The sequence below is a fragment of the Scyliorhinus torazame genome, chromosome 6 (genome assembly GCF_047496885.1).
Source record: "Scyliorhinus torazame isolate Kashiwa2021f chromosome 6, sScyTor2.1, whole genome shotgun sequence".
NCBI classification, from domain to species: Eukaryota; Metazoa; Chordata; class Chondrichthyes; order Carcharhiniformes; family Scyliorhinidae; genus Scyliorhinus; species Scyliorhinus torazame.
This window is the reverse complement of record NC_092712.1, coordinates 165135417-165156001: the sequence shown is the minus strand read 5'-3', so window position 1 is coordinate 165156001 and position 20585 is coordinate 165135417. Positions and strand designations below refer to the sequence as shown.

The following is a 20585-nucleotide window of genomic DNA, read 5'->3' as shown; positions in this document are numbered from 1 at the left end:
TCATATGTATGCTGATGACACCCAGAGAGATATGAAGTCGGCAGCTGAGGAAGTAAACTTTGAGTGCCAGAAAACAATGGCATCAATACTTCCAATATTTAATTGGCAGGAATTGTATGCTCATCCGATAATGGATGTCAGAGGAGCAATCCAATAATTTAGCCACAGTGGAAGGTAGGGGTGGCGAGGTAGTACTAGGTGTTGTCCTAGTTTCCCCTCCGTAACATCACCTGAAATTTACAACAAAAATTGCACAAAAATGCAATACTTGACAACCATCAACTGAACCTGAACTCTGACAAGACAAAAAATGTTCCTCCTGAGTCAACATGATTCAGGTGGAATATTTACATCAATGAGCATTTGGGCCAAGATCCTCATTCTCTAGCTGAACATTACTGCAATGTCTGATCATAGTCTGTCTTCAATTTCTATTCAGTATTCACTGTCTAATTAAAAAATGTATCTTGTCCATTTATGTGCCGATTTTCTAAAGGTTCTGTGTCTTAGAACAACTTGTTTCTTGTTAAGAGCTTCCAAACCTTAGATGTGGGTGGTCATGTCCACAAGTTTTGAGCATGTCCGAAGCTTAAGGGATTCTGGCAAGGATTTGCCGATGTCATGTCCACAGTATTAAAGGTACGAGTGACTCAGAGTCCAGAGGTGGCGATTTTTGGTGTGTCGGAAGACCCGGGAGTCTAGGGGGCAAGAGAGGCTGATGTGTTGGCCTTTGCCTCCCTGGTAGCCCGGAGACGGATCTTATTGGCGTGGAGGAACTCGGAACCCCCATAATCGGGGGTATGGGTCAGTGACATGGCTGGATTTCTCAGGCTTGAGAAGATCAAGTTCGCCCTGAAAGGATTGATGCTAGGGTTCGCCCGGAGGTGGCAGCTGTTTATCGACTTCTTTGGGGAAAATTGAGCTGTCAGCAGATACAAAAGGGGCAGGGGGGTTAAGGGAGGGGAGGTACAGGGGGTTGGTTGAGGCTGGAACAGTTAGTGGGGGAGGGGGACTGGGGAACTGTGTATGTAAGCCACGTTGGCTGGGTGTGGTTGTTGGTTGGGTGGGGGTTATTTACTTTGTTGTTTTTCCTCTTGAAAATTGCTGTTAAAAATTTATAAATGCCTTCATAAAAATATTTTTTTTAAAAAGAAAAGAGCCTCCAAACCTGTGCTATATCTGTGTTCTATACACACTGTGATTTAACCGTTTTTAATCCACATGTCTAGTATTGCTACAGGAAGCACTGTTGATTAAAGAAGATATTGATTAAATATTGAGGAAAGATATTAGTACAGATAATGTGGGATCTGTCTGGGTCAAGGTAAGAAACATCAAGGAGCAAAAAACATTCATTGGGGTAGTTTTCATGGGGGCAGCATGGTAGTACAGTGGTTCGCATTGTTGCTTCACAGCGCCAGGGACCCAGGTTCCATTCCCTGCTTGGGTCATTGTCTGTGCGGAGTCTGCATGTTCTCCCCATGTCTGCTTGGGTTTCCTCCAGGTGCTCCGGTTTCCTCAAACAAAACGTCTCGAAAGACTTGCTTGTTAGGTGAATTGGACATTCTGATTTCTCCCTCAGTGTACCTGAACAGACGCCGGAGTGTGGCGACTAGGGGATTTTCACAGTAACTTTACTGCAGTGTTGATGTAAGTCTGCTTGTGCCACAAATAAAGATTATTATTACAGGCCACCAAATTGCAGTGGTAATGTTGGGAATAGCATTGGACAGGAAATTAGAGATACATGTGATAAAGGAACATCTGTGATTATGGGTGACTCTAATCTGTGTATAGTTTGGTTTATTCAAATTAGTCAGTAAAATAGAGGAGGAATGTCTGGAGTGTATACGGATGGTTTTCTGGACCAGTATGTTGAGGAACCAACAAGGGAACAGGCCATATTGGACTGGGTGTTGTGCAATGAGAAAAGATTAGTTGGCAACCTAGTCGTGAGAGAACCATTGGGGAAGGACAGTGGACTGGCAATGGCAGGCTTTCAAGGAACGAATAGGTGAACTCCAAAAATTGTTTATTTCTATTTGGCACAAGAGTAGAAAGGGAACAGTGGTCAAACCAGGGCTTATAAGAGAAATTAGAGAAAGTATTAGATTCAAAGAAGCGGCAGACAAATTATCAAGAAAAAGCAATAGATCTGAGGATTGGGAATAGTTTAAAATTCAGCAAAGGTAGACCAAGGGATTAATTAAGAAGGAAAAATACAATTTGAAAGTAAACTAGCAGGGAACATAAAAACTGTAGAAGTTTCTACAGGTATTTAAAGAGAAAATGATTAATAAAAATTAATGCAGGCCCCTTACAGTCAGGAACAGAGGAATTCATAACAGGGAACAAAGAAATGGCTGAGGAACTAAATTTGTACTTTGCTTCTGTCTTCACAAAGGAAGACATGAATAATGTACCAGAAGTTCGGAGAAGCGCAAGTTTTAGTGAGGAGTTGAAGGAAATTAGTATTAGTAAAGAAATGGTTTTGGCAAAATTAATGGGATTTAAGGCAGACAAATCTCCAGGGCCTGATCATCTTCATCCCAGAGTACTTAAGGAAGTGGCCCTAGAAATAGTAGATCCATTGGCTTTGACAAAGAGTCATCGGACTCGAAACATTAGCCCTCTTCTCTCCCTACAGATGCTGCCAGACTTGCTGAGATTTTCCAGCATTTTCTCTTTCGTTTCAGATTCCAGCATCCGCAGTAATTTGCTTTTATCCAGTAGATTCATTGGTGGTCATTTTCCAAAATTCTTTGGACTCTGGAATGGTTCCTACAGATTGGAGGATAGCGAATGTAACCCCGCTATTCAAAAACGGAGGTGGAAAGAAAACAGGGAACTACAGGCCATTGAGCCTAACGCCGATAGAAGGGAAGTTGCTAGAATCCATTATCAAGGGTTTCGTAGCATAGCATTTGGAAAGCAGTGGTGTAATCGGACAAAGTCTAGTACAGTTGATCAGGGAGAACCGGTGGATAAGGTCCATTTAGACTTTCGACAAGGTCTCACGTAGCAGATTAATATGTAAAGTTAAAGCACAGGGATTTACAGGTAATGTCTTGAGAGGGAAAGAAAGCTGGTTAGCAGACAGGAAGCAAAAAGTTGGAATAAATGGGTCTTTTTCTGATTGGCAGGCAGTGACTAGTGGGGTACCACAGGGATCTGTGCTCGGATCCCAACTGTTCAACTTATATATTAATGATTTGGACGAGGGAATTAAATATATTATCTCCAAATTTGCAGATGATACAAAGTTGGATGGGAGGGTGAGCAGTGAGGAGGATGCAGAGATGCTTCAGCAGGATTTGGACAGGCTGAGTAAGTGGGCACATGCATGGCTGATGCAGTATAATATGGATAAATGTGAGGTTATCTGCTTTGGTAGCAAAAATAGGAAGAAAGATTATTTTTTGAATGGGTGTAAATTGAGACAGGTGGATACTCAGCGAGACCTTGGTGTCTTCGTGCATGAGTAAGCCCACAGGCAGTAAAGGCAAATGGTATGGTATGATCACGATCATCTAGAAGAGCAAAAGCAGCACACACATGGGAACATCACCATTTGGAAGTTCCCCTCATGCAACTCACCATCCTGACTTGAAAATATATCACTGTTCCTTCATTGTCACTGGGTCAAAATCCCACAACTCTCTCCCTAACAGCACTGTGCCTGTACATACACCACATGGACTGCAGCTGTTTAAAAAGAGAGCTAACCACCACCTTCTAAAGGGCAATTAGGGATGGGTAATAAATGCTGGTGCAGTCAGCATTCACATTCAGGAATGAACAAAATAAACACACAGCTACTTACATTTGTAGCTTACCAAACTTATTTGCCACACTGTGCATTTATGTACATGAATTCTAAACCTGTTTTTAGATTCCATAAAGTTTATTTCTCCACTCCTATCAAATATGACACTTCCTTTACTTTTCATCTGTTTTAAGGAGTGATAGGTAACATTAAGTTCATATGTATGATTTATTTGGTGTAACAATTATATATAGCCAAAATCTATCATCTGCATCCCATATCAATTTTAGAAGATCTGAGACAATCTAGAAAATTGCTCAGGGACACACAGCACCAAATTTTCATCTCCTTCTACTCCAACTTTCCACTCCCTGGATCATATTTCCTGTGATTTGTTTTTTTTGAATGCTGGTTGTGTTGGTTAACTTTAGGCCTAGATGTCCAGTGTTCCATTGATACAGAGGGTGGCCCAGAATATTTATTTTGCACCAGAGCCTGTGTAAGCATTCACACTTGTCAAAAAGGCGGCCCCAGATTAATTTCTTTTTAGATTTTTTTTCCAGTCAGTAGTGGGTTGTTACATGAAAACTCACCATTCAGTTGCAACCCTACATTGATGCTGGGGAGTCCACTCTCAAAATCCCAACCCCCCAAGGCGAGAAAAGTTAGTTATTTAGAAGCCCCACTTCCCCAATAAATGGTCTCCCACCCAAAGGAGGGCTGAAGATTCTGGTTGTTGTATCTAAAGTGTATCTGTGGTGGCTTTGAGGCCAATTCCACAGTCAACAATTTATAAACTTGTTGAAAGAAGGATTGGACTATAGAAACTTTCTAGTAACCAAATTCAAACCTTTCTTCTTATGTAGTAAAACAATAATCAGCATCCATTCCCATAAACTCTGCAATTTGTTTTTTGCAGGGGAGAAGAAATCTTCTGAATCAATGCAAATTTTAATAAATATTTTTTTTTGTTATGGTGCAACATTTAAAAAATAAACTGTTAAACACAAAACACTATTTTGGCCCAGTTGTTCAATCTGAACCGTAATTTAGAAAAGGTGCGAAAGCTTTGGAGAGGGTACAGAGATTTACTAGAATGGTTCCATGAATGAGGGAGTATTGTCACATGAATAGAGCAGAGAAGCTGTGGTTATTTGCCTCATAATAATAAATATTGTCACAAGTAGGCTTACATTAACACTGCGATGAAGTTACTGTGAACGCCCCTAGTCGCCACATTCCGGCACCTGTTCGGGTACACAGAGGAAGAATTCAGAATGTCCAATTCACCTCACAGCACGTCTTTCGAGACTTGTGGGAGGAACCTGGAGCACCCAGGGGAAACCCACGCAGACACAGGGAGAACGTGCAGACTCCGCACAGACAGTGACCCAAGCCGGGAATCGAACCTGGGACACTGGCGCTGTGAAGCAAGTGCTAACCACTCTGCTACCATGCTGCCCCTTAGGGCAGGGAAGGCTCAGGGGAGATTTCAAAGAGGTGTTCAAAATCTAGAAGGTTTAGATAGAGTCAATAAAGATAAACTATTGTCAGTAACTGCAAGGTCTATTATGATCAGCAGAAGAATCAGCGGAGACATGAGGGAAACCTTTTTTTTGTAAAACACAGCAGTTTCTGATGGTTTGGAAATGAACTCCCTGATGGTGGATACAGATTTAATAGTAGTCTTCAAAATGTATTTGGATAAATATTTGAAGAACATATTGTAGGTATACAGAGAATGGGTGAGCACAACTAACTTGAAATAACAGTTGTGTGCAGTAATTTCCTGTAATTTTTTAATGGTCCAAGGTAACAATATCACATAACAATTCCAAAAATAAAGAAAACTATTTATGTGAATGGAGATGCTAAAATTACTGTTCATGTTCAGAAAATTAATTGTTCAATTTCAAATTTCTTTCCTGGGAATGTACCAGCCTTTAGTCCCATCAATTTCCCCAACATCATTTTTCTACTGATTTTTATCACCTTCAGTTCCTCCTTCTCACTAAACCTTGCATTCCCCAACATTTCTGGTAGCTTATTTGTGTCCTCATTTGTGCAATCAGAACCAAAGTATGTATTTAGTTGCTCAGCCATTTCTTTGTCCACTATTATACATTCCCCTATTTCTGACTGTAAGGGGCTTACATTTGTCTTCACCAATCGTTTTCTCTTCACGTACCTATTGAAACTTTTACAGTCAGTTTTTATGCTCCTTGCAAGTGTACTTTATATCCCTCTTCTTAATCAATCCCTTGGTCCTTCTTTGCTGAATTCTAAACAGCTCCAAATCCTCAGACCTGTTGTTTTACTTGGTCAATTTGTATGCTACTTCCTTGGATCGAATATTATCCCTAATTTCCCTTGTAAGCCACAGATTGGCCACCGTCCTGTTTTACTTTTATGCCGGACAGGAACAAACAATTGTTGCAGTTCCTCCATGAGCTCTTTGAATGTTTGCCATTGCCTATCCATTGTCATCCCTTTAAGTAAACACTGTCGGTCATAGCCAACTCACGCCTCAATTCATCATAGTTTCCTTTGTTAAAGTTCAGAACCCTAGTCTCAGAATCAACTACTTCCCCAAGGGGTCTCGCACAACTGGATTACCAATGATTCCGTTCTCATTACACAGTACCCAGCCCAAGATGGCCTGTTCTCTAGTTGGCTCCTCAACATATTGTTCCAGAAAACCATACCGCATGCACTCTATGAATTCCACCTCTGCGGTAGTGTGGCTAAGTTGATTTTCCCAATCTATATGCAGATTAAAATCACCCATAATTACATTTGTTCCTTTAGTGCATGTGTCTTTAATTTACTATTTAATGCCATTCCCAACAATATTACTGCAGTTTGGGGGTCTGTATATGACGCCCACTAGCGCTTTTGCCCCTTGCTGTTTCTCAGCTCTACCCATAGAGATTCCGCATTGTTGGAGCTAATACCTTCCCTCATTAGTGTGTTAATTTCCTCCTTGATCAGCAATGCAACCCTCCGTCTTTTTTTAAATCTGTCTTTCCTACATACTGAATACCCCTGGACATTCATTTCCCATCCCTGCTCACCCTGCAGCCATGTCTCTATAATCCTGACTGTATCATACCCGTTGACGTCCATTTGCACGACTAGTTCATCCCATTTTATTGCAAATGCTCCACGCGTTAAAGCACAAAGACTTTAAGCTTGTCTTGTTAACATTACTAGTCCCCACTTCCGGTTGCGACTATGCCTGGGTAGGCCACACGGTCGGCAGCTCCCGCCGAGAACGGACTTTTGAGCCCTTTTAAGGAGCTCCAGCGGCACTTGGACGACGATTCCCGGTGTAGGAAGGAAGCAGTGAGGTTCCCCCAGCACTGTATGGAGTGGACCAGGAGCGGAGCGGTCAAAAAAGTGGCACTAGGGAACAGAGGAGAACGGGCGCGAAAAAGCAAGATGGCGGCGGGCGGGGACCAGGCAGCGTGGGCTCAGTGGTCTCGGGAGCAGCAGGAGTTTTTGAGAAGCTGCTTTACGGAATTGAAGGCGGAGATGCTGGTCCCTATGAAGGCGTCGATTGAAAGGCTGGTGGAGACCCAGAAGATGTAGGGGATGGCGATAAAGGAGGTGCAGCAGAAGGCCTCTGATAATGAGGATGAGATCCTGGGCCTGGCTGTCAAAGTGGAAGTGCACGAGGTGCTGCATACAAAATGGCAGGAGAAGTTCGAGGACCTGGAGAATTGGTTGAGGAGGAACATGGAACATAGAACAGTACAGCACAGAACAGGCCCTTCGGCCCTCGATGTTGTGCCGAGCATTGTCCGAAACCAAGATCAAGCTATCCCACTCGCTGTCATTCTGGTGTGCGCCATGTGCCTATCCAATAACCGCTTGAAAGTTCCTAAAATGTCTGACTCCACTATCACAGCAGGCAGTCCATTCCACACCCTAACCATTCTCTGAGTAAAGTACCTACCTCGGACATCCCTCCTATATCTCCCACCCTGAATCTTGTAATTATGCCTCCTTGTAACAGCTACATCCACCCGAAGAAGAACCTGCGGATTCTGGGTGTCCCTGAGGGCGTGGAGGGGTCGGATGCTGGGGCGTATGTGGCTACGATGCTGAGTACGCTGATGGGCGCAGGAGCCTTCCCAAGGCCCCTGGAGCTGGATGGGGCGCACAGGGTCCTGGTGAGGAGGCCAAGGGCGAATGAGCCGCCGAGGGCCGTGGTGGTGAGGTTCCACCGCTTCACCGACAGGGAGTGTGTCCTGCGATGGGCGAAGGAGCGGAGCAGTAGGTGGGAGAATGCCGAAATCCGCATCTATCAGGACGGGAGTGCAGAGCTGGCCAAGAAGCGGGCAGGGTTCAACCGGGCCAAGGCGGTTCTCCGTGGAAAGGGGGTGAAGTTCGGACTGTTACAGCCGGCGCGGCTGTGGGTCATGTATCAGGACTGTCACCACTATTTTGATACGCCGGATGAGGGCGTGGACCTTTATCAAAACTGAGAAGTTGGACTCAAATTAATGGTTTGTAGCATGTTATGGGGGATGCTGGGGAGTGGGAGGGGGCGATGGTTTTTTAAAAATGTGGGCTTGTTTGGGAGGGGTTGTTCCCCGCGTTTTCTTGGGGTTGTGTGGGACTGTGGCCCTTCGGGGATTGGGGTGAGGCTGCAGGTGGAAGGAGCTGTGCCATAGGGGGCGGGGGCAGCCCAGGCAGGGAGCACGGGCTTTTTCCCGTGAAAAGGGGGGGGGGGGGCCCGAGGTGGGGGGCGGTACTGGCTTGGTGTCCACATTGGTGTATGGGGGGGGGGGTAGAGGGGGGGACTTTGGCCATCCCACTTTAGTGGGGGGAGGGCTGGAGACTTTGTGAGGGAATCCAATAGGGGGATCGGAGACAGAGGCAGGAGCAGCCGGGACCAGTAGGAGCCAGTTGACTTATGGGAGTGCAATGGGGGGAGCAGGGGGGTTAAGCAGTTGCTTGGCTGGGGGAGGAGGGGGAGAACTGGGTTGCTGCTGTGCTGACTGAGGGGGAGTTGAAGGTAAGAGGGAGAGTCGGGGCGGGGAGCCTCTGCCTGGGGGGCTGGAGAGTACGGGAGGCGCGGGCACGTGGCTGGCCTAATAAAGGAGATGGCTAGTCAGGGGACCCGGGGGGGGGGGGGGTGTAGTCCCCCGATCCGGCTGATCACGTGGAACGCGAGAGGCTTGAATGGTCCGGTCAAGAGGGCCCGGGTGTTTGCGCACTTAAAGGGGCTAAAGGCAAACGTAGCCATGTTACAGGAGACGCACTTGAAGATCGTGGATCACACCAGGCTGAGGAAGGGATGGGTGGCACTCTGGGCTGGATGCAAAAAACAGGGGGGTCGCATCGTGGTGAGTAAGCAGGTGGCATTTGAGGCGGTGGGTAATGTGGCGGATAAAGGGGGTCGATATGTAATGGTGAGTGGCAGGCTGCAGGGGGCTGGGTGGTGCTGGTGAATGTATATGCCCCGAATTGGGACGATGCAGGGTTCATAAAGCAGATGTTGAGTCAGATCCGGGATCTGGAGGCAGGTAATCTGATAATTGGGGGGAGGACGGGACGGGCGGGGGACTTCAACACGATGCTGGACCCGGCACTAGATCGGTCTAGGTCGAGGTCAGGTAAGAGGCCTGCAGCGGCCAAGGTCCTGAGGGGGTTTATGGATCAGATGGGGGAGTGGATCCGTGGAGGTTTGCCAGGCCAAGGGCGAGGGAGTTCTCGTTCTTCTCCCATGTGCACAAGGCCTACTTGCGAATAGACCTTTTTGTGGTAAGCAGGGCACTGATCCCGAGAGTGGAGGGGGCGGAGTATTCGACCATTGTGATTTCGGATCACGCCCCGCACTGGGTGGAGCTGGAGTGGGGGAGGAGAGGGGCCAGCGCCCGTTGTGGCGAATGGATGTGGGACTGCTGGCGGACGAGGAGGTTTGTGGGCAGGTTGGGGTGCATCCAAAGATATGTGGAGGCCAATAATAATGGGGAGGTGTCGGTGAGTGTGGTCTGGGAGGCGCTGAAGGCAGTGGTCAGTGAGGAGTTAATTTCAATCAGGGCTCACAGGGAGAAGAGGGAGAGGGAGAGATTGGTGGGGAGATACTGAGGGTGGATAGGCGATACGCGAATCCCCCGAAGAGGGGCTGCTGAGGGAGCGCCGGAGCCTCCAAATGGAGTTTGACTTGCTGACCATGGGAAAGCTGAGGCCCAGTGGAGGAGGGTACAGGGAGCAGTGTATGAGTATGGGGAGAAGGCGAGTCGGATGTTGGCACATCAGCTGCGGAGGAGGGAGGCGGCTAGGGAGATTGGGGGAGTCAGAGATAGAGGGGGGGGACACGGTGCGGAGTCCAGCTAAAATAAATGAGGTCTTTAGGGACTTTTATATAAAGTTGCACAAGTCAGAACCCCGGGGGGGGGGGGGGGGGGGGGGGGGGGGGGGATTGTGTCCCGGGAGTGATACATGAGGACCAGACGGGGTTTGTGAAGGGCAGGCAGCTGAACACGAATGTGCGGAGGTTCCTCAATGTGATTATGATGCCCTTGGAGGGGGTGGGGGGATGCAGAAGTGGTAGTGGCAATGGACGCGGCCTTTGACCGGATGCAGTGGGAGTACCTGTGGGAGGTGTAAGGCAGATTTGGGTTTGGGGAGGAGTTCATAGGGTGGGTTTATTGCTGTACCAGGCCCCGGTGGCGAGTATATTGACGAACCGGCTGCGGTCAAGTTATTTTAGGTTATGCCGTGGAACGAGGCAGGGGTGCCCTTTGTCCCCCCTGCTCTTTGCCCTGGCGATTGAGCCGCTGGCCATGGCGTTGAGGGAATCCAGAAACCGGAGGGGGGGGGGGAGCACCATGTCTCACTATATGCGGATGACCTGCTGCTGTACATTGCGGATCCGGTGGAGGGGATGGGGGAGTCATGCAGACCCTTAGGGAGTTTGGAGGCTTCTCGGCATATAAGCTCAACGTGGGGAAGAGTGAGCTGTTTGTGGTGCATGCGAGGGGCCAGGAAAAGAGGATGGAGGAGCTGCCACTCAAGATGGTGGAGAGGTGCTTTCGGTATTTGGGTATCCAGGTGGCTAAGAGTTGGGGGGTCTTGCATAAGCTCAATCTGGCACAGCTGGTGGACCAGGACTTCAAGAAGTGGGGCATGTTGCCACTCTCTCTGGTGTTCGTCTTTCAGTGCCTGCCCATTCTCATCCCCAAGACCTTTTTCAAGCGGGTGAGCAAGAGTATTGTGGGATTTGTGTGGGCAAATAAGACCTCGAGGGTTAAGAGGCTGTTCTTGGAACGCAGTTGGGGGGGTGGGGGGGTTTGGTGCTGCTGAACCTGTGCAGCTATTACTGGGCAGCAAATGTGTCTATGATTCGGAAGTGGGTAATGGAGGGAGAGGGGGCGGCGTGAAAAGGTTAGAGGCAGCGTCCTGTATAGGTACCAGCTTGGGGGCACTGGTGACGGCACCATTGCCGCTTCCGCCGACGCGGAATACCACAAGCCCAGTGGTAGCGGCGACATTTGAGGATTTGGGGGCAGTGGAGACGGCATGGGGGGAGGTAGAGGCCTCAGTCTGGGCTCCGATACGGAACAACCATAGGTTCGTTCCAGGTAGGATAGATGGTGGGTTCCTAAGCTGGCACCGGGCGGGAATTAAAGGATGGGGGATGTATTCATCGATGGGACTTTTGCCAGTCTGAGGGCGCTAGAGGAGAAATTTGGGTTACCTCCGGGAAATGGCTTTAGGTATATGCAGGTTCGGGCGTTCGTGAGAAAGCAGGTAGGGAATTCCCGCTGCTGCCTGCCCGAAGGATACAGGACAGGGTGGTTTCGGGCGTGTGGGTCGGGGAGGGTAAGATATCGGAGATATACCAGGAGCTGCATGAGGCGGAGGAAGCCTTGGTGGAGAAGCTGAAGGGCAAGTGTGAGGAGCTGGGTGAGAAGCTGGATGAGGGCCTGTGGGCTGACGCCCTGGGCTGGGTCAATTCCTCCTCATCTTGCGCCAGGCTCAGCCTGATCCAGTTTAAAGTGGTGCACAGGGCACATACGACAGGGACGAGGATGAGCACGTTTTTGAGGTGGAGGGCAGGTGTGAGGAGTTCGGGGAGCCCAGCAAACCACGCCCATATGTTTTGGGCATGCCCGGCGCTTACGGAATTTTGGAAGGGTTCGCAAAGGCTATGTCCAAGGTCGTGGATACTCGGGTAAAACCGAGCTGGGGGATAGTGATATTTGGGGTATCGGACGATCCGGGAGTGCAGGAGTCGAAAGAGGCCGGAGTTCTGGCCTTTGCCTCATTGGTAGCCCAGAGAAGGCTCTTGTTAATGTGGAGGGACGCGAAGCCCCCAAGCGTAGAGGCTTGGGTCAACGACATGGCGGGGTTCTTAGGTTGGAGAAGATAAAGTTTGCCTAGCGAGGGTCCTTGCAGGGGTTCTCCGGGCAGTGGCAACCATTCCTTGACTTTCTCGCGGAACGTTAGGTGGAGGTCAGCTGCAGCCAGCAACCCCAGGGGGAGTAGGGGTGGGGCGGGGAGGGGATGATTTCTTTTTCTTTTTTGTAAGGGGTGCATGCCCCATTTTGCTTTGGGATGGGTGTTTTAGAGGGTTAAGTTGTTTTGTTGGCATATTGCCCTGTTTTCTTCGTATTATTTTCCTTTTTGGAGTGTTTTGTAAAAATTATTGAAAAACCTTGAATAAAAACATTTAAACAAAAACATTACTAGTCCCAGGCGGCTTGTGGGAGTGGTTAGCAATGCTGGCTACGGTGCAGAGGACCCAGGTTCGAACACCGGCCCTGGGTCACTGTCCGTGTGGTATTTGCACATTCTCCCCCTGTCTGCGTGGGTTTCACCCCCACAATCCAAAGATGCGCAGGGTTGGTGGATTGGCCACTCTAAATTGCCCTTTAATTGGAAAAAAAAATAATTGGGTACACTAAATTTAAAAAAAAACATTACTAGTCCCGCTCCCAATATTTTTCACTGTGACCCTGTTTGAATCTGACTCTTGGTTTATCTGCCTATCACTTCTCTTATTCCTATTTCTGTCTTTGTTTTGTCCTTATTTGCTCCTCCTCTGACTCCTTACATAGGCTCCCATCTCCCCGCCATATTAGTTTAAACCCTCCCCAACCACTCTAGCAAATACTCCCCCAGGACATTAGTCCCGGTCCTGCCCAGCTGTAACCCATCCAGTTGGTACTGTTCCCACCTTGTCCAGGACCAGTCCCAAACCCCAGGAATATGAAACCCACCCCCTCACACCATCTCTTTAGCCACTTACTTATCCGATATATCCTACTATTTCTACTCTGACTAGAACGTGGCACTAGTTGTAATCCTGAGATCACTACCTTAGAGGTCTGATTTTCAACTTTCTTCCTAACTCCTTATATTCTGCTTTTAGGACCTCATCCTTTTTTGTAACCTATGTCATTGGTACCGATGTTTACCACGACTATTGCCTGTTCACCCTCCCCCTCCAGAATGTCCTGTAACCACTCCGAGACATCCTTGACTCTAGCACCAGGGAGGCAACATACCATCCTGGAGTCTCGTTTGCGGCCACAGAAACGCCTATTCCCCTTAGAGTTGAATCTCTATAACTATTGCATTCCCACAGTTTTTATTCCTCCCCTCTGCAGCAGAACCAACCGTGGTTCAATGAATTTGACTGCTGCTGCTCTCTCCCCCCCGCCCCCCCCCCCCCCCCCTCCCCCCTCCTCAACAGTATCCAAAGTGGTAGATCTGTTTTGCAAGGTAATGGCCAGAGGACATTCTTGCACTGCCTGCCTAGCTCTCCTGTTTTGCCTGGTGGTCACCCATTTCCTTCCTGCCTGTGGAGTCTGAGCCTCATTGGACCAGCTCTGGAAAAATAATTACAGTGTTGACAATAAAAGAAAGTGTTTCCTCAAAATATAACTACCATTTGTTTATATACTTATTGTCTGAAAAACTTTCTATGTAAAATGGAATTAAGTTGTGGACTTCAAAAGAAAGAATTAAATAGATAAATGTGAGACACATCTGAAACAAAAGGAAGCCAGATAAACCATTTTATCTAACTTTAAACTCACTGCCATGTATGATTGCAGAATAGTTCTAATTCAAACTCTTTTAAATGATTTTGTGCTAATGTGAATTTAATATTCACCTGAAAATGTAGCCTGTTATGCAAGATAGAACCAGCTTAGGACATTCTCCTGGAATCAGACCAAGCGAGTGTAAAATATAAAGCCCCAATTGCTTGCGAGTCAAATGTATTTGTAACGCTGCCTTCTGGTTCTGGGTGTTCCCAAAAGGAATGTACTTAGAAATGCTATTCCGTAAGAAAAGCTAAAATTATAATTTTTATGAGAAGGGAAATACAGAATTGTTGTAACTGAATGACATTGCTCGTTCACGTTTACCTCATCATCATCTGCATCATACTGAGCATAGTGCTGTTCTAGTAGCTCTCTTTGATATCGTTCCTGCTCCAGAGTTTGGCTGATCAGCTGAGCAACTTCACTGCTCTGGCCAGGTTTCTCTCGCCCAATCAGGAATCTGCAGAATAAATTGTTTTCCATTTATTTTCTAACCATTATTGCTCAATTGCTAAGTGGCAATATTAAAAAACAAAGCAACTGAACTTGTGGTGTGAACTTATACAAATTGTGCAGTTAACATAAAACCAGTAAGTACTGCCAAACAAAAGTCATACGGGAAAAAAATATTTTACCTCTAAGCTGTTCATGTGTGCGTTGACACTTACCACATTGGATTCAATATTAGGAACAAAAAAATATTATCCTCATATTTATTTAAAAAAAATAAATTTAGAGTACCCAATTCATTTTTTCCAATTAAGGGGCAATTTAGTGTGGCCAATCCACCTACCCTGCACATCTTTGGGTTGTGGGGCGAAACCCACGCACACACGGGGAGAATGTGCAAACTCCACACAGACAGTGACCCAGAGCCGGGTTCAAACCTGGGACCTCAGCGCTGAGGCAGCAGGGCTAACCCACTGCGCCACCGTGCCGCCCCCCATATTTCTTAAATCATACAGAAAATGTAGAAATACATTTAAATCATATAGAAAGAGGGATATAGAAAACTGACCAAATTATTTGGGCTCCAGAATAATGGTCAAATAAATTTATTTCTGAAATATATACAATCGCATTTAGAGTGATCCCTGATATACGGATGAATGTGCAGTCAATTTCAGCCCCATAGGCTCCGGAGTCCCAACACAAGTGAATTAACCAATAATTCGTATAAAGATTCTGAAATCTTTGACCCTCGACTAATCTAATAATTTACAGGCACTAGATTTGCAAGTGAAACATAACAACTGTTTATTTATAACAACAATAGAGATAAGGCATGCAATAATTATACTAGAATAACGGGCAGTTAATATACTATTTCCCCCTTTTACCATCCAACCTTCTACATAAACAGACACAAGGCATACACACGCAGAGGGCGGGGGCGGGGAAAAATAAAAGGGGATGAATGTGAAATGTAAGGTGAGTGTCCTTGTTCAGATGTTGAAGTTGTTTTTCCAGTTGACTGTCTTTCCATGATTGAGAACTGCTGGTTGGATGGCCAACGAGGGTCTTCTGGCTGGAACGTACAGGGAGAACACTCAGACTGTGCGATTCCCTCTGGGGAGTCACTTAACTTGTATTAGCCTGGGCATTCGCTCGGAAGATCTGCCTCAATTAATTCTGACTTGCTTCCCACTCCAATAGAATAACTATCAGCCTCACTGAGATAAGAGAGTTCTCCATACAAGATTGCAAGAAGGACATTTTAAACCACTGACCCTGCTCATCTAGTGGCTGGATTGAATCCTTAAGATTACTTGTCTCCACTCAAACTCAGCTCTCAGTTTGGATTTTAATCTTATTTGGGATCCTGTTTCCCTAGGACATCTACCAGCTTGGCTGAGGAGGAAACATAGCCTCTAACTGGGGTGTTTGAGAGATTTACCCTCTGAGAAAGAGATTCCAAAAGAGCTTTCTTCAGCTGTGTTCAAAATGAAACAAAACTGAGAACAAGCCTGCCTGCAGAACATTCTGGAACAGCCAGCACCAGTCAGCATCAAGGGTCAGTTAAACCCAGGAAGATAATGTTGTCCATTGGCTGACAGCCAAGTCCATCAAGACGTGTCATCATTGATGTCAGTGTAGCAGCACAGCCTGCTGGAGATCTATTGGTTTTGAATTAAAGTTGCAGTTCATCTTAAATATATAGCAGGTTTTTTTGTTCAGATACAGAAATTATAAAGGCCAAAAGAACAGAAAAAAAAAGAAAATAAGTGACGGACAATGATTTACAGGAGGATCTTTACAGGATTGATATATATTTTGATTCCACATACCAAATATATAATAATTTGGCAGTACAGAACTTGATTATTACTGAGGAAGGGAACATGCTGTTGAAGTTTTCACCTTGCACTCCATTAGGACAGACACAAGAATGCCAAATTTCAACAGGAACAACAATTTATGCTGAATGGAAAAAGGGTGTTGATGGGATGCAAAGTCAGCTCTGATTGTTCCAAGACATTGCCATGGTGAATGCACCGGGAGCTGTTGCTGTTTATTCAAAAAAGATGGAATGTCTGGACATATCCATTTTGCCTGTTGGGGACAGGTCCCTGCATATATGTAGCTTCTAACAAGCATAAAATGTTCAGTCTACCTTAAATTACCTTGGAAGGATAACATGTCTCAAAATTTGAGCAACAGGTGGTGATGCTGTCCATTTCACGTTGCTCTATGCAATGGCAGTACGAATTATGTCTTCTACTAACAATATGCTGCCATCATGCCAAAAAGATGTTCTGCCTGCCAAAAATGAGTAATGCAGTATCTTGGGCGCGATTTTCCGTCCCGCCACACCAGTTTTCTGGTGTAGCGTGTCCCCGCTGGCAGCGGGATTCTCTGTCCTGCCCGCCGGCCAATAGGGTTTCCCATTGTGGGCAGCCCCACGCCATCGGGAAATCCCCTGCTGTGGGAGCGCTGCCGGCGCAAAGGGGAATCCTGCCCGCGGGGGATCCAGATCCTTAATTTCAGTGCTGGCATGATGCCAGAGAGGCCACACGTCCCAATGACTGGCGGTTCGTATCAAACAGCAAATTTCCTTCGGTTCACAATAAGCAAATTACTGAACATATTCAGCCAACTCAGGTTTACAAAAGTCAGAATATATTAGACGCGACTCTGCTATTGAGTAACATTTGCTGAACAATCCTGTGTGATTGATGTGAGAAATTTCCATATTTTTGCTGCAATTACAAAGAGAGAGAATAATTGATTTTGCAGGGCAATGTAACCTTTTGTAACAAGACACAACAATGTGGTGTGCTTTTGGATTGCAGGTGGCATAGGCCCCATCTGGCCCAGCGCCCACGTCCTCCTCACCCTCTCCCTTACCCACTCCCTAACCGGCCACTTCTCTCATCCATGCACAAACTCCCTCCCTAGTCCTCTCTCCCTCGCCCCCTGCGCGCTCTCCCCCGCCATCGCTTGCTCACGCTCCCTCCCTCTTGCTCTCTCCCTCACCCGCCTCTCCCGGTCGCTCTCACCCAGCCCCCGCACGCTCTCTCCTCGCTCACCCCCTCCCTCTCACCCACCCTCTCCCTCGCCCGTCGTCTCCCCCACTTGCCTGCCCTTCCCTTTGCCCCTGCTTGCTTGCCCTCTCTCCCGCCCCTGCTCGCGTGCTCTCTCCCCCGTCCTCTGTCTCACTCCCGCTCGCTCGACCTCTTTGCGCTTGCTCGCCCTCTCCCACTCCCCCACTCTCTCCCCCGCTCGCTTGCCTTCCCTCCCCCTCTCTCTCCCTGCTCGCCCGCCCTCTCCCTCGCCCCCCTCCCCGCTCACTCTCTACCTCACTCTCCCTCGCTCGCACACCCTCTCCCTCGCCCCCTCATCAGTAGGTTCAGCAAGTTTTCTGTTCAATCTCCTTACAGGTTATTTGCATATTATACAGGTAAACACACACACCCTTGGTCATAAGGGCCATTTTGAATGGAGAAAAATAGCTAGATAACCAAACTCAGAAACAACGCATCAAGCCCTCTTCAACGAAGTGATTAAAGGAACAGTCATAATTCGGGCATTTTTTCAGTAGTTAAATGAATTTTATTCTTGCCTGTCCCCTAGCTTTTTCCCCCTTGCCATGGGTGCTAATCGTTATTTACTGGAGTGTTAATTGAGCATTGGCAGACTAGTCAGCTTTGAGAAAGGGGCCCATCTTCAAAGAAACTAATCCTGTCCACATCTAATACCCATCTCATGAACAATTCAGTAGCAGTTGCTAGGAATGGGAAAATGCAACAATGTTCATTCCTACTTTACCAGTAGTGCTAAGATAAACTGTAAGCATACCATCACCAATATATCCAAGATCAACTAACTCAACATGGACCAACAAAACCCAATATCTTGTGGGACGGCATGGCTCAACTACTCACTGGATAACCCAACTGAGCTAATATTGACAAGAGGAGAGAGCAATCTACAGAAAGCACATTTGAAATTACTTTATATTAACGGCAGCACGGTGGTGCAGTGGTTAGCATTGCTGCTTCATGGCGCCGAGTGTGGAGTTTGCATAGTAAGGTGGATTGGCCACACTAAATTGCCCCTTAATTGGAAAAAAAGAATTGGGTACTTTAAACTGAAAAAAAAAAAGAAATTGCTTTATATTACACTGAGTGCCATGTTGTATTAAAAAGCACAGCAATACTTTAAACTCAAATTTTTACTAAAGACACATTTTAGGGACTTATCAACCAGATTCATCGCTGTACTTGAAAATGATTGATGTAAATACAGCTGAAGGAGTCTGTTAGGCCCATCTTGGCTCATAAGAATACATGGAAAAGTTAATATTTTAATTAGTCATTGTCTCTAGCCCTTATCATGTCATCTAATCATACCTTGATTTAATTTGGCCAGACTTTAGGAGACAAATAGTATATTGCTGTGCTGCTACATTATGTAGTTATATAAATCAAAATAAAGATAAATATGGGTAAATGTGTTGCTCTACCCAATGAAGGAATAGGTGTCATAACTACACTACAAATGTGTAAAACTAGCTAACGGTCAGATAGAAAGAAATCTTGAGTGACATTTAACATAACAAGCTATTATACACTGAAATAAACAAAATAAATAGAATGTTGAATTATTTTGTTTTGGACCAAAGACATATTAAAAACATTCAAACCACAGTGATGGTGAAGAAAACAGTACTAAGGCTGATGCTAGTCCTGAACAGAGGTACAAGAAGAAATTTGAGAAACTGCGGGTGTTTAGTTTGGAAAGTAAACCAATAGAGATTTCTAAAGAAGTGCACACCAGCATAGAGGTACACCCAACAGGACAATCAAGGCAGAAGGACAAGAGGCGTGAACTAAAGCTGATGAAAAGTCAACTTAAAAGAAATGGCAAGAAGAAATTCAAATTATGACCAATGTTTGGCATTCATAACATATCGAAATGTCATATGGTAGACCAGGCAAACTACAAAATAAATGGCAGAACCATCAGGAGAATAGATACACAGTGATCAGGTCCATAGGTCCATAAAAGGGGCAGCACAGGTGGAAATGGTGGTAAAAAAAGCATACGGCATGCTTGCCTTCATAGGATGGGGTATCGAGTTAAAAGCTCGAAAGTAATGTTACAATTATATAGAACATTGGTTAGGCCACATTTAGAATACTCTGTCCAATTCTGGTCACCACACTACCAGAAGGACGTGGAGGCTTTGGAGAGAGTACAGAAAAGATTTACCAGGATGTTGCCTGATATGCAGGGTATTAGTTATGAGGATAGATTGAAATAACTGGGATTGTTCTCCCTAGAAAGATGGAGGCTGAGGGGCGACCTGATAGGAGTTTATAAAATTATGAGGGGTATAGATAGGGTGAACAGTTGGAGGCTTTTTCCCAGGGCAGAAATGACAATTACAAGGGGGCACAAGTTCAAGGTGAGAGGGGATAGGTTCAGTGGAGATATGCGGGGGAAGATTTTTACACAGAGGGTGGTGGTGGTGGCCTGGCATGCACTGCCAAGTGAGGTGGTTGAGGCAGATACATTAGCGACCTTTAAGACTTATCTGGATAGACACATGAATAGAAGGGTACAGGCGTTTGGTCCAGATAGGACACGTGATAGGGCGCAGACTTGGAGGGCTGAAGGGCCTGTTACTATACTGTATTGTTCTTTGTTCTTGCAAGATGTGATGGATCAGAAAGTCATATTAGCATTTTCCAAAGGCAGAATTATCTGTTCATTGTTTTTAATGTGTCTTGGTGTCCAAAACAAATCCTTACTTAAGCTATAGCCTGACCAATGTATTATAAAGTTTGAAATGACTTTTGCAGCTTGGGGTTTAACATTCTAATTCAACGTTTTATTTATTTTGTTTATTTCACTGTATAATATTTTGTTATATTCAAAAGTCACACAAGATGTATTTCTACCTTACCTTTAGCTAGTTTTACACCATTTGCAGTTAGTTGAGTTTATCAGTATAATTTTCACATTATCATCGAGCTTCACCAAAGTTATTTTCATATGTGGTATAATAATTTGAAAGCTCTAAAGTAGTATTCTCATTTAAAAAACATATTTTAATTAAAGTTTTGCAAAATTTTTTCATAATAAACAATAGTAATAATACTGACACAACAAAATAGAGTGAACATTAACATAGTGCAGAAAGGGGATAGCAATTAACTAGACGTTACCCCACGCGCCTCAGTCTTCCCACACCCCCCCCCCCCCCCTTTTGGATTGCTGCTGCTGCTGACATTTTAATATTCTGC

General features: G+C 45.9%; 1 protein-coding gene across 7 annotated transcripts in view; it reads right to left on the bottom strand.

The window, feature by feature from the left end:
- The window catches only part of ppp1r9a (protein phosphatase 1, regulatory subunit 9A), a 489701-nt gene that overhangs the window by 179322 nt on the left and 289794 nt on the right, over positions 1-20585 (bottom strand). For all 7 annotated transcript variants that reach the window (XM_072509043.1, XM_072509045.1, XM_072509048.1 and 4 more), the window contains exon 5: positions 14158-14293. In XM_072509043.1, coding sequence (XP_072365144.1) covers positions 14158-14293 — 136 coding nt within the window. The remainder of the gene's footprint in view (positions 1-14157; positions 14294-20585) is intronic.